Source organism: Phodopus roborovskii, unplaced genomic scaffold, assembly GCF_943737965.1.
Source record: "Phodopus roborovskii unplaced genomic scaffold, PHOROB, whole genome shotgun sequence".
Taxonomy (NCBI): Eukaryota; Metazoa; Chordata; class Mammalia; order Rodentia; family Cricetidae; genus Phodopus; species Phodopus roborovskii.
In genome coordinates, this window is record NW_026126480.1 from 36,512,526 (window position 1) to 36,536,687 (window position 24,162).

Here is a 24,162-nt window from a genome sequence, read left to right on the forward strand (position 1 = left end):
GTTGAATTGAAGTCCTCACCAAATGCAACTTTATGTAGTCAGTGTGGAGCACTGAAAGTTTTTAGTGGGAGGGAGGCTTTCTTGTTTTTAAGACTGTTCTGCTTTTGGTATGTATACAGAGGGGGTGTGGGGCTGGCAGAGTGTAAGAAGATGAAGGGCAGGGGACATAGGCAGCGAATAAAGGGCTTGCAATGCAAACGTAAAGACCTGAGTTCCATCTCCAGAACTCATGGAGAAAAACCAGACTTGGTGGCAATTCATTTGTAATCCTAATGCCAGGGAGGCATAGACCGGAGGATCCCTGGAACTTGCTGGCTAGCCCAGCCTAATAAATAAGCCCCAGCTCAGTGAGAGAGGCTGGCTCAAAAAAAAAAAAAAAAAAAAAAAAAAAAAAAGCAGATAGCTGCTGAGGGCTGAGGGCTGAGGTGTTGACATCCTGTCCCCATGCCACATTCTCCCCCCCCCCCACATACACGTGTAGGAAAATGAGCTAGAAAGCTTGTGTCATATTCTGGGTAAGATTCAATGACAGACTTCACTTTTTTCCTCTATATTTAACAGTAACAAGGGGCCTGCTTGTGGTAGTGCATAACTGTAATTCAGGAGACAGAGGCAAGGGGATCACCAATCTGAGGCCCAGCCAGACTCTGTGTTCAAAACATAAAAACAAAACCAGTGGAACTCAGGGGGAGGCAGCCCCTCAGCTGTCTGCTGCTGTTTCATGCCGGATGCTAACGTCTCTGTCTCTTTGTGTTTCTGTCGTCTCTTCTCTACAGAAGAGAACTGTTTCAGAAAGCTAATGGGGCCCGAGAGAATGCTGTGAAGATCCTAGTTGTCATCACAGATGGAGAAAAATACGGAGATCCCTTGGACTATGAGGATGTCATCCCCGAGGCAGACAGAGCAGGGGTCATTCGCTATGTCATTGGGGTAGGAAATGTAGATATTGGGCCTGGCACTTCTGTGTAGATTTTCTACTGATGGGTACTGTCTTCAGTTTGCAGATATTGGTAAAATTAAAGGGAGCCAAGGGTCATTGTTAGGCCATACACACTGCTACCACATATCTATGCCACAATAATGCTGAATATATAACAAATGATCCCAAATTCAGTGGCTTAATATTTTTGGTTGTGGGCCTAGCCTTTAATGGCAGGGCCATCTCTCCAGCCCTCAGTTGTGTAATATGAGTCATCTTGTGATCTGGCCAGGTTGTTCTCCTGGTCTCAGCAAGACTCACTCACATCTGCCGTTAGCCAAGGCTGGTGGGCAGGTCTGCTGACCCTGCCTTTGCTCTCTCCACTTCTGAATGACAGTTGTGCTTGTCTGCTGGGCAGATGGCCTTGCTGGGAACAAGTTGGGTAATTTACCACTGTTCCCTGGGTCTCATTCTCCAGTGGCCTCACCTGGAGATACCCTTAGGATAAAGGCAGAGGAGAAGGGAAGTAGATGTTGTAGGTGCCTTTTACTAGTTTCTATTCGCATCACATTTGGTAGCAATCGTGGCCTAATACGGAGACAGTAAGCAGGATACTCAAGAGTGGGTGGGAGTGGCAAAATTTGGGAAAAAGCCTTGGGTACAGAAAAAAGGTGAAGAGTTAGGATTGCCAGTGTCAGCACACGTGCATGCTACCTTGTATTACATAGAAAAAGGCATACATTCACAGTATGGCGTGTAAGAAGGACCTTCATCTATAAAGGGATTCTCTTGGGGCTCGAAGGATGGCTCTGTAAGAGCACTTCTAGAGTACCAGTGCTCGGGTCATGTGGCTCCTAACAGCTTGTAACTCCAGCTTGCCTGAACATGGATCTACACAGACACACACACACACACACACACACAAACACACACACACACACACACACACAAACACACAGGGGGGGAGGTCAGTTCCTACCAGGAGGAATGGCATAACAAATAGGAGCGACTGACTGCACACCAATTGCTCCCTGTGCTGTGCAAATCTGCCTGTCCCCAGCAGCCCTGTATGAGTGAGCACCTTCTGGTGACGTTTTTATTTGACAGAAGTTTCAGAGTCTTTAGTCTAGGATTTTCTTTGCTACATGATTCTGCTACCATCAGAGAAGATACAATGTAGCTTCTGCTCCTTGGTGACAGGTGGGAAATGCCTTCACCGATAGAAAATCCCGTCAAGAGCTTGATACCATTGCGTCTAAGCCTGCTGATGATCACGTGTTTCAAGTGAACAACTTTGAAGCTCTGAAGACCATTCAGAACCAGCTTCAGGAAAAGATCTTTGCCATTGAGGGTGAGCCAGCCTGGTGCAGATCAGCTGCTCCCATGTAGCATCCCCACCCAGCCTCAGCTCTTCCCCCGAGTCACGTGGGTCTGACTCGGTCCCTTCCTTGAAAGAAGCAAAGCTAGATTTCTGTCTATAATGATCAAATCCAGGCTACAGGATGATTAATCTATAGCATGGCGGATATACATCCTATACAATAATTTCCCAAGAATTTGTATGCGCCATGAGCACTGGTTTACTGTCCTGTCTCCTCTCCCTAGAATAGTGTGTGGTACATGGAAAGTCTCTAATAAATATTTATCAAATACATTTACAAATTGGAGAATTTCTTTTCTTTTCTTTCTTTTTCTTTTTGAGGGATATGCTTTTGAGATAGAGTCTCACCTTGTAGCCCATGATGACCTTGAACTCTTGGTAATCCTCTTGCCTCAGCCTCTTTGAGTGCTGGGATTACATGCATGTATTATAACACCTGACCAAATTAGGGCATCTCATATTTAATCTGAGTGTGGAAAAGATGGGAGGTTAGATACCTAAGAACCCCATTCTTCCTTGAGAAAAGGAAGGTCACTGAAGGCCTGCCATCCCTGTGAGGTGCACATGTTCAACATGGGAGGTTCCCTTTGTCTGGCAATGATAGCCTTTGAGGTTTTGGGTATTTGGTCCACGTCTTTCTGCTTGCTTTAATGTAGAATGTTTTCTTCCTTGTAGGCACTCAGACAGGAAGTTCCAGCTCTTTTGAGCATGAGATGTCTCAAGAAGGCTTCAGTGCTACCATCACCTCTGTGAGTGGTCCTGTATTAAACTGGGGGTAAAGATGGGACACAAAAAGAGAGTTTGGGGGCTTTTCTCCAAGGCAGGTTCCCCTGGGGAGGCTTTTTGTTTTTGGAAAGGCATCATTGGTCCTTTGTTTCTCCCTTATCTAAATCCTGTTATGCTCCTTTCCCCAGAATGGTCCCTTGCTTGGCTCTGTGGGGAGCTTTGACTGGGCAGGGGGAGCCTTTCTGTACACATCAAAGGATAAAGTCACCTTCATCAACACAACCAGAGTGAATTCAGACATGAATGATGCTTACTTGGGTAAGTGAGGAGGGTAGGAGTAGTTCAAGGAAGGGGTCAGGATGAGATGTCACTCGGCTGATATGGATGCTATTGGATCTTTTGTTTGCCCTTAGGATAGTTGTAAACATTAAAAAAAAATCTAAAGTAAATTTTGGTTCATAATAGCTATCCCATAATAGCAGCATGGGGCTGCTCGATTGCCCTACTTAAGAATGGGCCTGCATTGAGGGAAGGAGGGCCAGGTCTGCAATGGAAAACACTTTGCCCATCAAAAGCATTCTTTTTAGGTTATGCTTCTGCGGTCATCTTGAGGAACCGAGTCCAAAGCTTGGTTTTAGGAGCACCTCGATACCAGCATACTGGGCTGGTGGTGATGTTCAGACAGAATTTCGGTGCCTGGGAGCCCCACGCTGATATCAAAGGCAGCCAGGTAAGTGTAGAGTGTTGAAGCATAAACATGCAGAGGTGCCCAGGAAGTGAGATTCTAGGGAGGACCAATGCCATGTGCGGCGATCTTTGCAGGCCTTTATGTTAGAAAGTCCCAGGTCAACTTTGCAACTGAGAATATCGTGCCTTTGGCTTTTCTTTCTTGTGTTGTGGTGCTGGGATTTGAACCTAGAGCCTCATGCTTGCCAGGCAAATGCTTTACTGAGCTGTATCTCCAGTCCTAGCCTGAGCATTTGCAGCAATGACTCCTAATACTTGACCTGCATAGAGTTTTCTGTGACTACCTGTTTTTCGAGCTGCCATCCAGTCAGGACATAACCAATACAGCTACATTAGGTATTAGAATACTGAAATAATTCCATGTCTGTTGATGGGCTAGGGAGATAACTGAGATGTGAATTTGATGCCCAGAACCCACATAAACAGCTGGGCATGGTGGCATGCTTGTGATCCCAGAACTGGGGAGGAAGAAACAGGGGCATCTCCTGGGGTTCCCTGTCCAGCCAGTACACCCTACTTAGTGAGCTCCAGGCCAGTGAGAGACTGTCTCACTAAACAAGGTAGACAGTTGCTGATGATCGAGTGTACCAGGTTTTTTCTTTGGGGCCACCAATCAGCTCCCAACCAGCAGAAACTTCTTATTAGTTTTGAATGCTCAGACTTTGCTTAACTCATTTCTGGTTAGCTCTTTTTAACGTAAATCAACCTGTTTCTTTTTAACCTACCTTTTGCCTCTGGGCTTTTTACTTTCCTTCTGTAGATCTTACTTTCATTGCTTCGTCTGTCTGTCCGTCCGTCCGTCGGGTGCCTGGCTTCTGGCCCCAGGTGTCTCCCTAGATCTCTCTTCCTTCTTCTCTCCTTTCTCCTCTGGAGCTTAGCTTTCTCCTCCTCTTTATTCCTCCTACACCCCCTTTCCCCAGTCAGCCCTGCCTATCTTTTCTCTGCCTAGCTACTGGCAGTTCAGCTCTTTCATAATTAAACAAACGTAGCACAAACATGTTAAAGAATCCTTACATCTTTGAACAAATGCAACATAAACAAATACAACACACCTTTATACAGTTAAAGTAATATTCTGCAGCATAAATAAATGTAACACATCTTTGCCTAGTTCAAATAATATTCCACAACAATTGACACCTGAGGTTGACCGCTGGCTTACACATGCACGCACGCACACATGCATGCATGCACGCCCAGGCACCTCCACATACATATACACTAAAATACCGAAGTAATTCCATATCTGTTGATAAATACCTGTTTCTCTATGATACCTTTAATGGACAAACGGACATCAAAAGTTCAGGGGGAAATGTAAGAGACCCAGAATAACTGAAACAATCTTGAAAAAGGAGACCACTTCACAATCTCAAATTTACAAGACTAGGTATGGTAGTACATGCAAAAAAAAAAAAAAAAAAAAAAAAAAAATCTTAGTATGCAAGAGGATGAGGCAGGAGGATTACAAGTATGAGGTCAGGTCATGCTACACAGTGAATTCTAGACTAAATTGGAATATATTGTTTGAAAAACAAAATAAAACAAGAGCAAAACCAACTGCACATTCCCAGTTTACAACTTGATAGACGTGAAAAGCAGGTTAGTAGTCACCAGTGGGTGAAGTGGGGTAGACGCTGGGAATGACCAACCAATGCAGAATTTCTTTCTGGGGACAATGTTACGCATTTATAGAGCCAATGGTTACAGAACATGAACATACTAAACACTACCGAGTTTTGTACTTTAAAACAGGATTTATGTTATGTAAATGTTCTCATTAAAAAGGTTATTTTGAAAAAATTCAATGTAACTCATTGTAACAACAATATAAGAGCTGTGTAGCCTTAGTAGATACAGAAATAGAACCTGGCTGTCTCAGACATCTTTTCACAATTGAAAGCTTCCAGTGAGTTGGGGGCTAAAGGGCATGTCCTCAACTTGAAAAGCATCATTTACAATGTCTCCAGCTGGCCTTGTGCTTCTAAATTGGAGAATATTTTCATCGAATTATAAACAATGTGACTACTACTCTTACTATTTCTTCTTCTTTTCAGTACACAAGTGTAATGTTGAGCTATTTATTGAATTAAAATCATATTCCTCATAGCAGTGCCCAGAGGCTTGCAACTTAATTTAGATCAAGTTGACAACCGAGGTTAGCCATCACATCATCTATTAATGCTTGGGGTCTAATATAAAAAGCAGCTCTGCTCCTATTAAGGTTCTGAAGTGTTCCTTTATGTTTTCTTCTAGCAATTTCATAGTTTAGGTATTACATTTAGGTCATCAGTACATTTAGAACCAAGCAGGATAGGGGTCTAGTTTCATCCTTCTGCACATAGATAGTACCCCAAGCAATGGCATTTATCAGATGGATGTTCTTTTTATGTATCTCCTTGGGGCCTTTGCTGAAAGTCTGTTACCTGTGAGAATGTAGATTTCTGGGTTGGTTCTGCATTCATCCCCCTGTCTTATTGTTATTTATATTCTGAAGCCTTACTGCTTTGATTATAACAGCCCTCCCCATGTATGTAGGCAGAAATTTCTGTCCCACCAGCAACTCCCAAATAAACAAATAAACACACTTACTTATAAATGCTTGGCCAATAGCTCAGGCGTGTTACTATCTCTTACAATATAGCCCATTTCTATTAATCTGTGTGCCGCCTCAATGTTTGTGGCTTTTACCTCTATCCCATTTTATGTGTCTGATTTGTTCTCCATCTGGCTGGCAACTCTCTTACTCTACCCATCCTCATCCCATCATTCTTAGTTTGACTTTCCCACCTAACTTTATCCTGTTCAGCTATTGGCCAGTCAGGTTGCTTATTAAACCAATCATAGTGACATATGTTCACAGTGTACAGAAGGATTATATGTGTATGTGTGTGTGTGTGTGTGTGTATGTACGTACGTTGGGATCTTGCTATTCAGCCTGGGTTGTCCTTTATGATGATCCTCTTGTCTCAGATTCCAAGCTCTGTGATTACAGGTGTGTGCCCCACTCCCAGGTATGGTAGACCTGTAGAATTGTAGTACCGTCATCTTTCTTCTTTTAGCTCAAGATTGTTTGGATGTTTGGGGCTTCTTTTGATTTCCTATGAATTTTAGAATTTAAAAATATTTTTATTAAAACTGCTATTTTATTTCAATGTAGATGAATTCTTCTAATTCATAAACATGGGATTTTTTTCATTTTTATGTTCCTTTCATCCTCTTCTCAATATTTTATATTTTTCATTCTAAAGAGCCTCTATTTTGTGGTTAAAATTATTCTTAGGTTTTAAAAAAATTGTTTTTTGAGATAATGTCAAGTGTTCCAGGTTGGCTTTAGTTTTCTATGTAGCTTAGAGTGTCCTTGAACTTCTCATCCTTTTGTCTCCCAAGTGCTGGGTTACAGGCGTACCTGCACCACTTATGTGATGCTGGGCTTTCTCTATGTTTTTGGTTTGTCATAGATTCTATAGTGTGTGTGAGTGTGTGTGTGAGTGTGAGTGTGTGTGAGTGTGTATGTGAGCATGTGTGTGAGTGTGTGAGCGTGTATGTGTGTGTGAGTGTGTGTGTGAGTGTGTGAGCGTGTATGTGTGTGTGAGTGTGTGTATGTGAGTGTGTGAGAGTGTGTGTGAGTATGTGTATGTGAGTGTGTGTGAGAGTGTGTGAGTGTGTGTGAGAGTGTGTATGTGTGAGTGTGTATGTGTGAGTGTGTGTGAGTGTGTGTGAGTGTGTGTGAGTGTGTATGTGTGAGTGTGTGAGAGTGTGTGTGTGAGAGTGTGTATGTGAGTGTGTGTATGTGAGTGTGTGTGAGAGTGTGTGAGTGTGTGTGAGAGTGTGTATGTGTGAGTGTGTGTGTATGTGTGAGTGTGTGTGAGTGTGTGTGTGTGTGTGAGAGTGTATGTGTGAGTGTGTGTGTATGTGTGAGTGTGTGTGAGTGTGTATATGTGAGTGTGTGTGTGAGTGTGTGTGAGAGTGTGTATGTGTGAGTGTGTGTATGTGTGAGTGTGTGTGAGTGTGTGTGAGTGTGTGTGTATGTGAGTGTGTGAGAGTGTGTGTATGTGAGTGTGTGTGTGAGAGTGTGTATGTGAGTGTGTGTATGTGTGAGTGTGTGAGAGTGTGTGTGTGAGTGTGTGTGAGTGTGTGTGAGAGTGTGTATGTGTGAGTGTGTGTATGTGTGTATGTGTGAGTGTGTGTGAGTGTGTGAGAGTGTGTGTGTGAGTGTGTGTGTATGTGTGAGTGTGTGTGAGTGTGTGAGAGTGTGTGTGAGAGTGTGTGAGTGTGTATGTGTGTATGTGTGAGTGTGTGCGTGTGTGAGAGTGTGTGTATGTGAGTGTGTGTGAGTGTGTATGTGTGAGTGTGTGAGAGTGTGTGTATGTGAGTGTGTGTGTGAGAGTGTATGTGAGTGTGTGTATGTGTGAGTGTGTGTGTGGGCAGAGACTGTGTTGTTGTGAGTCCTCTTACTTTTCCTTCCTGGGACTTCTCCTAGTGTAAAACCTGTAATACTTCCCTGTTCCTTTTCTTCTCTCCTCACTACTATGCTGAGAGTAACTGAAGGTGCTGTGTCTGCTACCCAGTCTGGTGCTCAGTGAACAAGTCTTTGCTGAATGAATTCATAAGCGGATAATACATGACTTTCTATAGATAAATGCGGCATGTTTACCTTGAGTATATTAAAAAAAGACATTTTCACAAAACTTTCTGGGTAGCAAGTTTTTCAGTACTAGGGACTGAATTACTCAGCACTTCAAGATACAGGACAAGTAGTTTACCCCTGAGCTAAACCTCCAGCCTTACAATTGTGATTTTAGTCCAATCAAATCAATTATGGCCAAATCAGACTTTATATTTGCCCCTACAAAGAATTGTAATCCAAAGAGTGCAGTTCTCCAATGCAACCTCTTCTTTGCTGTCTTAGTAATTTACATGAAATATCATTTGGGATAAATCTGAATCTACTGTCCACAGACTTTATAATATACTCCTCTAGCTAGCAGCATGTTCAATTGATTGGGCTGGGGGGTGTAGCTCAATGATAGACCAGTTACATAGCATGTTTGAACTCCTGGATTTCATACTTAACATCCCCCCCTCTCTTACTTTCCATCAAGCACTTGCATGTGCCTGCATTTTCTCAAAATGTATCATAAATTATGTTTTAATCTCTGTTCTGTTGCTGTGAAGAGACACTATGACCAAGGCATCTCTTACAAAAGAAAGCATTTAATTGGGAGCGTGCTTGCAATTTTAGAGGTTTAGTTCATTATCATCATGGTGGGTATGGTGGCGCTCACATCTCTGGAGCAGTAGTTGAAAGATACATCCTGATCTATTGGCTGAGAGAGAAAGAAAGAGACACTGGGCTTTTGAAAACCTCAGAGCTGGAGAGATGAGCCAGAGGTTAAGAGTACTGGCTGTTCTTCCAGAGGTTCAAGTCTCAGCAAGAACATGGTGGCTCATAACCATCTATAATGAGACTGGTGCTCTCTTCTGGTTATGCAGGCATCCATGCAGGCAGAACACTACATACATAATAAGTAAATAAATCTAAAAAGAAAAGGAAAAAGAAAAAAGAAAAAGAGAAAAGAAAACCTCAAAATCCTCCAGGTGGTGGTGCACACCTTTAATCCCAGCACTGGGGAGGCAGAGGCAGGTGGATCTCTGTAAGTTCAAGACCAACCTGGTCTACAAAACAAGTTCTAGGACAGCCAGGGCTGTTAATACAGAGAAACTCTGCCTCGAAAACAATAACAACAGAAAACCAAAAATAAAAGAACAGAAAATAAAGCTGGGTATTGGGGGGAAATGCCTTTAAACCCAGCACTCAGGAGACAGAGGCGGGTGGATCTCTATGAGTTCGAGGCCAGTCTGGTCTACAGAGTGAGTTCCAGGACAGGCTCCAAAGCAAAAAAACCAAAAAAAAAAAAAAAAAAAAAAAAAAAAAAAAGAAAAGAAAACCTCAAAGCCCACTCCCAGTGACACACTTCCTCTAACAAGGCCATAACTCCTAGTCCTTCTAATTCTACCAAAGAGTTCCATTCCCTGGTGACTAAGCATTCAGATATCCCAGCCTATGGAGATCATTCTTATCCAAATCACAACAAATCATATAGAAAATCATATGTTCTCCAAACAATTTTCCCCAGTAGTCATGGTCTCATTCTCCTCTCTCTTCCTTTCAGACAAGTCTTATGTTATCTCCCTATGCAGCCTTGAACTTCTGATCCTCCTGCTTTTGTCTTTTAGGTGCTGGTATGCATCACCATGTCTGGCTTCTTCACAGACAGGAAACTCCCAGACTCTTAGGTGGAAAGAGGCATGTGATCTGTACCCCATCTCTTTCAGATTGGCTCCTACTTCGGAGCCTCCCTCTGTTCCGTGGACATGGATGGTGATGGCAGTACCAACCTGATCCTCATTGGGTCCCCTCATTACTATGCGCAGACCCGAGGAGGCCAGGTGTCAGTGTGTCCCTTGCCTAGAGGGGTGAGTGATGGGCTGGGTGGGTCTGGGTATGAAGTGGAGGGTTGCCAGGGTTTTGGGTCTGTCACTGTTTCTGTTTAGCAGAGGACAAAGTGGCGGTGTGAAGCCACTCTCCAAGGTGAGCAGGGCCATCCCTGGGGTCGCTTTGGTGCAGCTCTGACCATGCTGGGAGATGTGAATGGGGACAAGCTGACAGACGTGGCCATCGGGGCCCCAGGAGAGCAGGAGAATCAGGGTGCTGTCTACATTTTTCATGGGGCATCAACAGTCAGCATCAGTGCCCTTCACAGCCAGGTGAGTCCCTGCCACTGACCTTGCACAGCGCTGGTTTGTGTGATGTGGACCCTCTGATTTAACTGCCAGATCAGTTTTCCTACACTCCCTCCAGAACCTTTAGGACGGTAGCACACCCTTCACAGTGGCCACAGGGAATCTCTCTGTGATGGTTGGTGGTACTTTGGGTATCCACACTGACTTTATGACTGAGGGCTGGGACTGCAGATGGCAAGCTCCAGGTGTGAGGATGTGAACTACTTGGCACTGGCTGTGGACCTGCAGTTAGGCCAGATGGAGAAATGTGTGACAATGCTAGCTCCTTCCTCTGGAATCCCTGTTCTGGCTGAGGGACCAAGAGTTCTGTTCTTCCCAGATCTGTCCCAGTTTTAGGATTGAAAATCCTATGTCATAGGAAACTCATACAGTTGAATACATTGCAGGATTCCACTGACCTAGGCTTTTTTTTTTTTTTTTTTTTTTTTTTAATGAGACTCCCAAGTTTGGCTTAGAATTCTGCTGTTGCTATAGTAAGTCTGTGTGTGTTGTGTGCATGTGTGATGCATGCTTGTGTGCACATGTGTGCATGTGTGTGTGCCTGTGTGAGTGCACCATGAAGGTGATGGTGGAGGTCAGAGACTGATGGTGAGACACTCTTTTCTGTAGTGAGTCTTTCTCTGTCCCACCAGCCAGCTCCCAAATCACCACATGGAGACTTCTTATTATGAAGGGTTCAGCCTATGGCTTAGGCTTGTTTCTAACTACCTCTTATAACTTAAATCAACCCATTTCTATTCATGTACATGTTGCCACATGGCTCATGGCTTTTTACCTCGTCTCCTACACATCATGTGTCCTCTCTGTCTCCTTGTGACTCTGCCTTCCTTCTTTTCAGTGTTCCTCTGCCCCCCAAATCCTGCCTAGCTATTGGCTGTTTAGCTTTTTATTAAACCAATCACAGTGACATACCTTTACACAGTATAAAGAAATATTCCACAACAATTTTCAATCACTTCTCCACCTTATTAACTCACCTTCTTTTTTTTTTTTTTTTTTTTTTTTTTTTTTTTTTTTGAGACAGGGTCTCACTATGTGGCCTTCACTGGCTTGATTGCATTATGCTGACCAGGCTAGCCTTGAATTCATAGAGATCCATCTGCTTCTGTCTCCAAAGTTGTGAGATTAAAGGTGTGCACTACCATGCCCAGGCCCCCCCCTTTTTTTTATATTTTTGATGTTTTTAAAATTAGATTTCATTTTCAAGATTTCTTATTTTTATTAATGTGTGCATATGGCTGTGTGAGTTTATGTGCGTCACGTGTCTGCGGGTGCCTTTGGGGGGTCAGAGGGCAGTGGATCCCTGGAGCTGGAGTCATAATCAGCTGTGAGCTGCCTGATGTGGGTGTCATGAATCAAGAATCTGCAAGAGCAGTAAGTGCTGAGCCATCTCTCCAGCCTCCGAATTAATTTCTTTGCTCTTTTCATGCACATGTACAATAGTACATTCTGAGCTCTCGTCTCCATCTTCCCTTGTCTCCTCCTAGCCCTCTTTCTTCCCTACATAGCCATTCTGACATGATTTTGTTTTGATTTCAGACTCACTAAGGTTAACCAGGGCCATCTGTGTGACCGTGGCTTTGGAGCCCTCCATTGGAGCCTGGTTGGGCTCACCAGGCTCAACTGATGGCAGTAACTCCTTAATTCTCAGACTCCATCAGTGAAATTCTTAGTAGAAATTAAGTGTCTCACTATGCAGCCCAGGCTGGGGATTCTCCTGCCTCAGGCTTCTGGGTGTGGAAGTTACAGTTGAGAGCTGCTGGGCTTGACCAATGACAGTTTTTAAATAACCAAACCCAGCATCTTTCTCTTGCACTGTGTCTTGAAATTCAGTAGCTCACACTGGTGATGGGTCATCCTGAATCCTGGCCGCAGAACTGGTCCCCTCCTCAGTGACTGTCACGGCTGCATGAGTTCCCTGTCTGTGGGATCCTTGCAGTTTTGGCCTGCCTCACCCATGCTGTGTTCTCTCCCAGTGAGCTCAGGCCATGTGATCTCCTGGACTCTGGTCTTTATTCTTTTCCAGTCTCACATTTTCCTTTATTTCTTTGAAAAAGTGTGTTGTGGTAAAAATGCTCAAATACGTGCCCTCCGCTCCTAACAGACTTGGAATATGTTCTCCCACACTTGTCCTGGTCCCACACTTGTCCTGGTCCCAGCTGCTTCTAGGCATTGGTCGGCAGTCTTCCATTTGCCTCCTCCCCAGGTCTCTGGAAACTGGCACCCTTTGCTTGTGTGATTTGATTATTTTAGACAACTCATGTAATGGAACTATTTGACCTTTTGTGTCTGACTTATTTCACGTAGAATAATATCTTCTAGGTTCACTCCTATTGGCACAAATGTCAGATTTTCCTTTTGTATAAGGGATAAATTGTAACCCACTGTAGATATATGTCATTGTCAATCGTGGTGCATGTGGGCCAGCTCTTGGCTTTTGTGAATAGTGTGGCAATGAATGTGGCTCTGCCAATATTGCTTCAAGATTCTTATGCTGACTCTTTTGAATGAAATTGAGACGTGGAATTTCTGGATCACGTGGCAGCCCTAAAAAAGCCTGGATTCTATATGTGAGAGAAAACATGCAGTTTGTCTCTCTGAGTTTGACTTTCTTTGCTTAGCAGGGTCATTTTCACTTACATTTATCACTGCAGATGACCTGGATCTCGCCATTTTGGTTAGCCTGGCTGGCCAGCAAGCCTGGGACCCATGTGCCTCCACCATGCAGGGCTGGGTTAGAGATTCAGGTTCTCATAGTTGTATAGCCTGTACTTTATCCACCAAGACCTCTCCTCAGCTTTGTTCTCTTGCATTTCCATTTATTACTTACTTATTTATTCGGAGACAAGGTCTCACTCCGTATCCAGATTGGCCTGGAGTTCATGGTCCTCCTGCCTGGTCCCCCAATGTTACAATTGCAGTTCTGTGTTTCCACACCCAGCCCTTTCTTTCTCTTTGATGCATTTTAAATTAAGTTGCATTATCAGTTCCCTTTCTCCACATGTGGGTTTTTTAACTAGAAATATTTGTTCACAGTTGTTTTAAGACTTACAGTAGGAAATACACAAGTGTTTATTCAAATGAGTCTTGGCAAATGTAACTCATATCCTTTTCAATATAGAGGCGCATGGCCGGATGCGGTGGAACACACCAGTAATGCCAGAGCATGGAGGCAGAGTTAGAGAAAGAAAGGCCACACTTAGACTCCTCTTGGGCCATCCAGCAAGTTCAAGGCTACTTGAGCCATATGTCCATATCTTGCTACAGCCCCTCCAAACCTCAGCCCCCTCAAAGAAGACCCTCAAACAATACAGAACATTCCCTCTCCAGGCAATCCCATCCCGCCTCCTACCCTGACCGCAGCTCTGATAATCTTCTCCCAATTGTGCCCATTCTCTGCTGAGACCCTTGCTGGCTGCACACTGCCAGCCCACTGTTGAGGGTGTGATTGTGCTAACTGCCAGTTCCTTCTTTCTCCTCTACTGCCCTACTTCTTGCCTTTAAATGAGAATTTTGGGGCTGGTGAGGGGGCTCAGCCTCAAAGGGACTTGCTGCCAAACCTGAGGACCTGAGTTTGCCCTTGGGGTGGGAAGGTAGGGGTGGGTATTCCCACAGGACAGAAAGAGAGCAGATTCTTGAAAGTTGTCCTCTGACCATTGTCAACATGAGCACTCTCTCAAGGAAGATGAATGTAATAAAAGAGATAATTTTGGTTAGATCAATATTCAATGTTTTCATTTTTCTGACCATATAAATAAGATCTGGATGGGTGAAACAACATTTTTTTTTTTTAAATTTTAATTTCATTCCCATAAAACCTTTAGCTTTCTTTAGGAATCTCATAATCCAGGAAAACATTGGACACTGTTTGGATAAATTGTAAGGCATCTGAATGCCTTGAAAAGCACAGGTGATAAAGAGGAGGCAACTTGAGTCACACTTTCCTGCTTTCTCTTTGCTTTCCTGTTCAGCGGATCACAGGTGCCAGCTTCGCCCCCAAACTCCAGTACTTCGGTCAGTCTCTGAGTGGGGGCAAGGACCTCACAATGGACGGCCTGACAGACCTGGCTGTGGGGGCCCAGGGGCACCTCCTGCTGCTCAGGTGAGAACCCTCTGACGGCACCAGCTCTTCCCCTTTGGAATTTCTCCTCTCTGTCATCTGGCGGATCCTGATGGCTCTTTGGTGTCCCTCTAGAGCCCAGCCCGTGCTAAGACTTGAGGCAACCATGGAATTCATTCCGAACATTCTAGCAAGGAGTGTGTTTGAGTGTCAAAATCAAGCATCAAGAAATAAGGATGCTGGGAATGTCCGAGTCTGCCTCCGTGTCCGCAAGAGCACCAGGGATCGGCTGCAAGGTGAGAGGTGCTGGGCAAACCTCCCGATTTCCATGACAGTGTCTGCCCAGTCTTCTAGCAGAAGAAAGTTCTGGCTGGTGCTGACCGTATTTTTAAGTCTGGCTAGAATGAGTGAGGAAGCCCAGCAAACCTTACTAGGGAAGTGACCAAGTAGCATTTGTGTGTTGTGATGGTTGTCCAGAGAGCCAAGACCCCATGTCTGTGGGCAAACTCGGCGACTTTTCTTCGTTTATGTCTTTCCCTCCCCCCGTTACTCTTTCTTTCTTTTTTAAAATGTGAGAGTATCTGTTCAAACTTTTGTATTTATACTGCATCTATTATGCATATAGATTGTTCTATTCTATATCCCCCCTTTTTACTTAACACAGTAAGATAATGAGATAATACTTTTTTTTTTTTCCAAAATGAAGTCGGACATAGCTGACCTTAGTGAAATGCCCAGGAAGATGATCTCTACCTCCCAAATGCTGGGACTACACGAGTACACTACCTCATTCAGTTTTATGTGGGTCCGGGACTGAACAAAGAGCTTTGTGTATGCCGGGCAAGCACTTTACAACCGAGCGGCATTCCAAACTTAGCATTTTTATTATTATCTACTCAAAATGTTTTTTAAATAACTATTTTAAACATACAAAACTAGACACCAATATATTGTATTCTTAGACAAGTCTTTACAGCTTTTCCAAACATGCTTCACTCAGTTATTTTTTGCTTTTCTTTGCTAAGGCATCTTAAAAACATTACCTTAAAGGAAGATTCATTATATTTTTAATAATGTGTATGTCTCTTTATGCGTGTGTCTCTGTGTAGGTATGTGCACGTACCCACAGAGTCCAGAAGGGGGCGCTGTATCCCTGGAGCTGCTACAGGCAGTTGTGAGCTGTCTTACAAGGGTGCTGGAGGCAAAGCTCCTGTCCTCTGGTAGAGCAGCTTGTGTGCTCATAACCACCATGCTACCTCTCCAGCCCCTTAAGTCTTTTTTTTTTTTTTTTTTGCTGTGTAGACGGTGATACACCTGTCTCTGCCTCCACCACACTGGGAATAAATGTGTGCACCACCACATCTGGCTTAAATAACTTTGACATTTTTAAAATATAAATTTGATTTATTTATTCACACATTTACATGTGAGGTTTGGTAGCAGACACCTTTACCCACTGAACCTTCTTGCCAGCACACCCCAAGAATGTTAAGAGAAGCATAAATTCATACCATTTTACTGCCACACCTTATGAATAACTTTGAAATAGGAACACTTTCTTATGAAGCCATAACATCATTGTCAACTTTAATCCACAATAAATACTTGCTAGTATAAAATAATTTATCAAAAATCAAAATTTTCTATCCCTGCAAACATGGGCTATTCTTGCTTAGAGCAGGACCTGAATAACACGTGCCTTTTGCTTTCTAGTGCTTGTTTCCATTTATTTACTTACCAACAACGTCACATATGTGTGCAATATGGTCTTTTCCCTTTACAATTTCATACATGCATACAATATATTTTGGTTAGGTCGCCTGCATCACTCTTACTTGCCCTTTGAACCCTTATTTTCCACCTAGTCCCTGCGCTATCAGTTTTTTTGTGTGTGACCCTCTGAATCTGATGCTTGTGTGAACATGAATGGGAAGTCATTTGTTGGACACTGGAGCAGCTTAGCAGTGGCTACACCACAGAGCCCCTCTCCTGTCTATAACAGAATGCTGTGTAGGTCTTGTGCAGGTAACTATTGCTGATGTGGGTGCATGATAGCAATGGTCCTAGCATAGCCAGAAGACTGTTTCATGGTACTCCCCCATCCCTTGGCTCTTACATTTTTTCTACTCCTTCTTTCTTGAAGTTTCTTTGGCCCTGGGGGAACGTAATATAGATGTCCAATCTAATTATTTTTTTAAATTTTAATTTTTTTATTTTTGTTTTTTATTTCTTATTTTACATATTGATCCCAGTTCCCTCTCCCTCCCTCCCATGCCTCCCGACCACCCTCCCATCCCATTCCCCCCTCCTCCCCACTCCACAGGGAGGGTGATGCTTTCCAGGAGGCAGTCTAAGGGACTTCTGTGGAACCAGGATGTATCCCTGGTGGATGAAAGGACTTTGGGAGCACATTCCCCATGGCGGGATACTCCCTTAACCTAGAGGCAGGAGGGAGGGCCTAGTCCCTACTCCAAATGACTTGACAGATTAATTTTAAATTTTAAAGTAATATTTTAATTAAATCTTTCAATAATTTCATATAATGTATTTTGACCATATTCACCCTTCTCTCCCAACTCCTCCCATTCACTCAACTTCATGGTCTATAAAAACAAAAAACAAAACGTATTGAGTCTAATTTGTGTTACTTAAAACTCTTGGGAAATGGGCCATCCCCTGGAGGTTGGTTGGCCTACTAGGGGTTGTACCCTCCAAGGAAACTGACTCTCCCTCTGCCATCAGTTGTCAGTAGTTCTTGAGCGAGGACTGGGACTTTCTGCTGTTTCCCACACCATGCTGGCATTCTGTCTTGCCTCAGCTTGTGCAGATCTTGTACATCTTGTCACAATCACTATGAATTCATTTATCAGCTGCCCGATTGTAACTGAAAAATACCATTTCCTCGCAGTCCAGATCCAATCACACTCTAAATCCATAGGAGTAAAATGGCATGGTACTGGCATAAAAACAGACACACTGTTCAGTGGGGTAGAACTGAGCAGATACATATAAACCCACATTTGCACAGTCATGTGATTTTTTTTTTTTTAATGAAGAGGCCAAGAATGCTCACTGGAGAAAAGATCGCACCTACAACAAGACAGATTGCTACATGTAGAAGAATGGAAATAGATCCTTACTTCTGACCCTGCACTAAATATCAAATGGATCAAGAACTTCAATATAAGGCCCACATAGTTTTTTTAATTAGTTAGAATATAATATTAACCCCTTAGCATTTTCATACATGCTTACTTTGGTTGCCTCCTCACCTCCCTGTTTCTTACCCCTCTGAACCCTCCCACCCTCCAGGATTGTCTCTGCACTTTCCTATCACATAGGTTCCATTACCCCCCTCGCTCCTCTCCCTTAACGCCTCCTTTCCCCTCTCATGGTGCCCTCTGTACTTTTCTGTCCTCTCCACACACTGCCTCCCATCAGAAACGAGTCCTGTTAGAAATCAGGAGCTAAGATCCACATTGGAGCGAGAACGTTTGGTAACTGTCATTCCAGTTTCATACGTTTTCAAACACGTTCATTTTCAAATGAGAGCGAGCTAGTTTGGGAGACTGAATTGATGAAGTTAAACATCGTTTTGTTGCCAATGGCTTGACTTCTTCCCCTTCCTCTTTCTTCAAAGGTAGGGCTATGCTTTGACAGGAGGCTAGCAATGGCTGACCGGAAGAGATATAGAAAGAGGAGAAAAGATGTTTTTCCAGCTTTATTCTTCCCGGTCCGGAGGTTAGAAGAGCCAGCTTGGCTAGAAATAGAAACTTTTTGGAAACTGGGGGAACAGTAGGGAGAAGGTATCATGACATCTACATAGAAATTCTTCTCATTTATTCCTAAGTTGTGAATGCTCTGATTAGACACCAGAGCCAAACCAGCAAATAACAAAGGCAAAGGACAAAGCAAACAAAAAACATGGAAAAAAACCATAAATATCTTTTTAATATCTTACAGAATAGCCACCACATCCCCCCCCCCAGACAGGGTTTCTCTGTGTTACAGCTCTGGCTGTCCTGGAACTCACTCTGTAGACCAGGCTGGCCTTGAACTCATAGAGATCCACCTGCCTCTGCCTCCCGAGTGTGCCACACTGTCTGGCATTGCATCTTATCTTTTTTCTTCTTTTTTTGTTCTGGAGCTGACCAAAGCCAGGGCCTTGCATTTGCCAGGCAAGCATGTTCTACCACTAGGTTAAATTCCCAGCCCTAGTCACCACTTTTGAGGATTTCCTTAGTGGGTAGTACCTCATTTCTTCTTCTCTTTAACCACTTGAGAGGCATTCTTACATTCTTTGAAAGTAATGAATTAAGGCACAGAGAGGCCAGATAATATGTGGATAATCACAGCTAGGAGCAGAGTTGTGCTCACAGACCTCTGTCTGTCTGGTTCCTCATCACTACTCCATTTCCTTTCAGGAGAGACCCAGAGCACTGTCACTTACGACCTGGCTTTAGACCCTGGCCGCACACATGTCCGAGCCATCTTTGATGAGACAAAGAACAAAACACGCAGGAACATCCAGGTCTTTGGACTGACACAGAAATGTGAAACCCTGAAGCTACTGTTACCGGTGAGCAGGCAGATGGCAATTCCTGGCTGAGGATGGGGTGGCGTGGGAAGCTGAAAAAGGCAGATTCCCAAATCCTTGCTATCTCTTAGGGCTGTGTGGAAGACTCACTGAGTCCCATCATCCTGCGCCTCAACTACACACTGGTAGGAGAGCCTCTGCATGCCTCTAGGGACCTCCGGCCAGTTCTGGCGTTAGATGCCCAGAGGTCCTTCATAGCATTGGTGAGTCCTACGTTGGGGGTCTTGCAGGAGTGGAGGACAGAACAGAAAAGAGTTTGTGGAAACATTTTTATTTTGTGTAATTCCATTTAAGCGTTTAAAAAATTGCTCCAATTAACATTTCCACTCCTTTCCTTTTGATCACATTCCCTTCCCAGTTTCCCTTTGAGAAGAATTGTGGCAATGACAGTATTTGCCAGGATGACCTCAGCATCACAATGAGTTCTACGGAGTGAGTTCCTTTCTGTCACTGCTTCCCTCAAACCCAAATCGCTGAGGGAGCCCAGGCTCCTTCGCAGATATTTGTGTGCCACAGGGCTCCTAGCACCTGCTCTGTTCACATTCCTACCTCTCCAAGTGCCTGCCGCCCGTCTTCATCGCACCGGACATGCTGCGGGGAAGCCCCTGATCCTACGTGCTCTTGCTTTCCCTCACAGCCTGGACACTTTGGTGGTGGGAGACCCACGGGACTTCAACGTGAGGGTGACTGTGAGAAATGATGGTGAAGACTCCTACAGGACCCAGGTTACCGTGTACTACCCATCTGGCTTGTCTTACCGGAAGGTGTCAGTGAGCCAGGTAGCTCGGTCCTCTTCAGTCTCTGGGCCCTGCTTTCCTCACCCCCACGGCTGGCAGTTGATAACACACATCTACCTGTTTTGGTTCTAGAACCGGCTTACCCAGAAGCCTTGGCGCGTGCAGCCTGAGCCCAGCTCTTCCACCGAAGAGCTCAGGGCTCTGAAGAGTACCACCTGGAACATAAACCACCCCATCTTTCCTGCTAACTCCGAGGTCAGGGCTCCGCCCCTGCTGTCCTTCTGTGTGCTGTTGCCTTAAGGAATTCTGCCTCTCCTCTTCTCACCCTCCTCCCTGTCCTAAGAAAGAAGCAGCCCCTTCCTACAAACTGGCTTTATTGAGGCACAAAACCATCCCATAGACCCACATAGACCCACCCATTGTGTACAATTCAGTGGCTTTTTAAGTATTCTTAGGTTCTCCATCCATCACTCGGATCGGTCTGAGCCCTTGCTAGTCGCCCCTGGGGTTCCTAATTGATCTTCCTGTGTGGATTCTCTTCTCCTGGATATCTCCATCCATTGACACATACAGGATGGTCCTCTGTGATCGTCGTCTTTCCACAAGCCTTGCATTTTCAAGGGCCACTTGCCTGTCAGTTCTTCTCTTTTTATTTCTGAAAAATGTTCTATCAGGTGGGCGGATCATGTTTGCTTTACCCCATTCAGTGGTTGGTGGACAATTGTGCTATTTTTTTTTCTTCACTATTTTAAAATCACTGTCTCTGTTCTTGAACTCTAGGTCACCCTTACTGTCACATTTGATGTGGACTCGGATGCTTCCCTTGGGAGCAAGCTGCTCCTCAAGGCCAATATGACCAGGTACCTGTTCCCGTCTTCTATGGTCATCCTTTGAGGCTCAGCCAGGATGAATCACTTTCTTCTCTCTAATGGTTCTCTGTTGTGGTGGCCTATTCATTAAACAAACACTGACTGGGTGCCCGCCCGTGTGCCAGGCATTGTGTCAAATGCTGGGGGACAGGCTGGTGGATAAGACACAGCTGTAGCTGCTGCCCTCACAGGCCTTCAGCAGCACAGATAGACAAGGTGATTACAGGGTAGAGGCAGGGAAGCATGCATCAGGCAAAAGCTGGAGCTTGGAGGTGTCTGGGCGTGCTTCGGGACAGCTTAGGCAGGGCCTGTGAGATGGCTTGGTGGGTGGAGCCTGATGACCTGTGCTCCTTTCCTGCAACCCATATAAAGCCGGAAGGGGAGAACCCATTCCACGAAGTTGTCCTCTACCCTGTAACGTGTGTGCTGTGGTGTGCACGAACCTCCCACCACTCATAACTGATAAAAATAAATAAGAGACACTGCTGAGTTAGCTCATCAGGTAAGGCTGCCAAAGCCTGATGACCCAAGTCCAGTCCCTGATTCCCAAGTGTGTGCTGTGGCATGTGTACACCCCAGCACACACGTGCACACACACACACAGTATACAAAATAAAAAAGGAGTAGCTTAAGCACATGATGCAGGATTCAGAGTGGTGTGAGTTAGTTATGGTTGTGGCACTGGATGACTGAGGGGAGCTGTTAGGGTTTGCAGTTTAGACTATAGGAGAAATAAGGTTATATTTACTTGAATATTAGAAAGATCACTCTTAAGGAGGAGGTAGGGAGGGAGCATCCAGAAGGCTACTGTAGCTGTTGGAGCAAGTAGGGCCTGGCAAAGCAGAGGTGGAGAGAACTGTGAGGTTAGGGATGCAGGGATACCAGACATGGGGGCAGGTTGGATGCCGCGAGTGAGGGAAGGGGAGATGGCTGCTGCTGAGAGCTGGCTGAGGACCTGCTTTCCTTTCAGTGAGAACAACATGTCCAGGACCCACAAAACAGAGTTTCATTTGGAGGTGCCGGTGAAGTATGCCGTCTACATGGTTGTCACCAGGTACTGCTCCACTCTACTCTCCCCTGTCAGGCTGCACGCGAGATTGTGTTCATGAGCTGCCTTGTGCTGTGTGTATGTAAACGTGCCTGTGTGGAGGAATGGTGTGTGTGCGTGTGTGCATGCATGTGTGCGTATGTGTGTGCACGCATGCGCCCATGCACACGGGCACCGAGGGCTGCATTGTCACCTCCCTATCTCCGTGCAAGTAGGACATCTTCATGTTCTGCCACCTGTTGGCTACTCCTTTTTTCTTTTAGTGATGAGAGTTCTACCAAATATTTCAATTTCACGGCTTCAAAGATGACTAGTCAGGTTATCCAGCATCAGTACCAGGTGAGAATCTGGGAAGCCTGGGTCCTGAGGGATGCTGGGAGGGAAACTGGAGAGAAAGGAAGGCAGGAAGCAGACGTAAGAAGCGTGAATACTGTGCTTCCTGTGGGTCAGGCACAGTTCTAAGTTTACTATACATTCCCCCAATGCGCGCGCGCGCGCACACACACACACATCACACACATGTGCGTGTGCACATGCACACACACTCATGCATTCACACACATACAAGCACACATTTGCACTCACACCATACATAGAGTGCTTACATAGAGATCCATATGCACACATATGTACTCACATGCATACATGCACACACACAGATGCACACACAGATGCACACACGCACACATGCACGCACACACACACACAGATACACGCACACATGCGTGCACGCACGCGCGCACACACACACACCCTCTATCAGGACCCTGAACACCCTTGCTGTCCCTTGTTTACAGATGGAGAAACTATGTCTAAACTCTCAAACTGGCAAGTGGCAGAGCTAGAATTTAGGATGAGCCAGTCTGTCTCAAGTGTATGTTCAGTGTTTGTTTGTTTACATCTCCCTGAAGAGCAGGCGCTTAGTTAGGCCTTAGTCAGTGGTCCTGGGCTGTAGGAAATGAAGAGCAAATTCTGAGAGCTAGCTGGCCCACAAGGCTAGAGCCCTCACCCCTACTTTCTGACGTAGTTCAACAACCTGGGCCAGAGAAGCGTCCCCATCAGTGTGATCTTCTGGGTCCCAGTCCAGCTGAACAAGGTGACCATATGGGACCATCCCCAAGTCATCTTCTCCCAGGTGAGTCCAGGTGGGTCCCCAAAGTTAAGGTCTTTCTGAAAATCTCTTTCTTGCTTTTTCTGACTCTTGCTTGGGTCCAGGCTGTGGCCCTGCTGGATGGGACCAGAGCCCTCATTTCTCTCTCTTCTTGGCATCTCTCTCTCCTCAGAACCTGTCAAGTGTCTGTCACACTGAGCAGAAACCCCCCTCTCACTCCCAGTTCCGGGACGAGCTTGAGAAGACCCCAGTGCTGGTAAGGACAAGGTGGGCCCCAGCTTCGAGGCCACATGCTCGCTCATCATAGTCTGCTCCAGTCTTAGTGATCTGTCTCTTTGGCCCTTCTCTTCTAGAACTGCTCTGTAGCAGTCTGTAAGAGAATCCAGTGTGACCTCCCGTCCTTCAACAGTCAGGAAATGTTCAATGTCACCCTCAAGGGGAAACTGTCATTTGACTGGTATATCAAGGTATGTTGTGTTTTGCGGCTCTCTGGGTGTAGCCATAACGGCCCAGAACCCAGGCCTGGTTCACACTCTGCTCTCCCCTCAGACTTCTCATGACCACCTCCTGCTTGTGACAATTGCCGAGATTACGTTTAACGACTCCATGTTTGCCCTGCTTCCAGGGCAGGGGATGTTTGTGAAGTCCCAGGTACCCCAGGGTGGGGTGGCGGTGTGGCTGTTGGAGGGAGGAGGGAGCTAGATGGTGGATCTCATCTCTGGGTTGGCGAGAGAAGTGGGTGGGAAGAGAAGCGAGTCCTGTGGCCGGTGTTGTGGATTATAGGGAGGAGTTCACCCTGGAGCCCAGTGAACTCCTCAGAAGTTTGGGGTGTGTCTTCCCTGCTGTGTCTCCTTTCTTTCCTTCCTCCCCTAGACGGAGACCAAAGTGGAGCCATATAAAGTTCACAACCCTGTACCACTCATTGTGGGCAGCTCTGTTGGGGGGCTGGTGCTCTTGGCTGTCATCACTGCTGGCTTGTACAAGGTACTCCTTAATCCACCTTCTTTCTGCACACCCCCCACCCCCAGCAAAGTCAACTATTTGACTTTGGCCAAGTCCGAGTCTCTCAATACCTCATTTTCTTCAGTTGTAAAACAATACTATTAACTCCCATTTTACAAAGAAAATGAACTTAATGCACGTAGGATAAGTAGGATGGC

The 24,162-nt window shown here is 45.1% G+C and overlaps 1 protein-coding gene across 2 annotated transcripts in view; it reads left to right on the top strand.

Moving 5' to 3' along the window:
* Positions 1–24,162, top strand: part of Itgam (integrin subunit alpha M) — a 42,673-nt gene that overhangs the window by 17,161 nt on the left and 1,350 nt on the right. The window contains exons 8-29 of one of the 2 annotated variants that reach the window (XM_051193110.1): positions 777–930; positions 2,120–2,270; positions 2,976–3,049; positions 3,215–3,344; positions 3,614–3,756; positions 10,113–10,253; positions 10,332–10,544; positions 14,552–14,682; positions 14,776–14,936; positions 19,065–19,219; positions 19,309–19,440; positions 19,596–19,669; positions 19,875–20,016; positions 20,107–20,229; positions 20,755–20,834; positions 21,814–21,897; positions 22,155–22,230; positions 22,919–23,026; positions 23,175–23,258; positions 23,356–23,469; positions 23,552–23,653; positions 23,876–23,986. In XM_051193110.1, coding sequence (XP_051049067.1) covers positions 777–930; positions 2,120–2,270; positions 2,976–3,049; positions 3,215–3,344; positions 3,614–3,756; positions 10,113–10,253; positions 10,332–10,544; positions 14,552–14,682; positions 14,776–14,936; positions 19,065–19,219; positions 19,309–19,440; positions 19,596–19,669; positions 19,875–20,016; positions 20,107–20,229; positions 20,755–20,834; positions 21,814–21,897; positions 22,155–22,230; positions 22,919–23,026; positions 23,175–23,258; positions 23,356–23,469; positions 23,552–23,653; positions 23,876–23,986 — 2,683 coding nt within the window. The remainder of the gene's footprint in view (positions 1–776; positions 931–2,119; positions 2,271–2,975; positions 3,050–3,214; positions 3,345–3,613; positions 3,757–10,112; positions 10,254–10,331; positions 10,545–14,551; positions 14,683–14,775; positions 14,937–19,064; positions 19,220–19,308; positions 19,441–19,595; positions 19,670–19,874; positions 20,017–20,106; positions 20,230–20,754; positions 20,835–21,813; positions 21,898–22,154; positions 22,231–22,918; positions 23,027–23,174; positions 23,259–23,355; positions 23,470–23,551; positions 23,654–23,875; positions 23,987–24,162) is intronic. The other variant, XM_051193111.1, reaches the window with a different exon arrangement.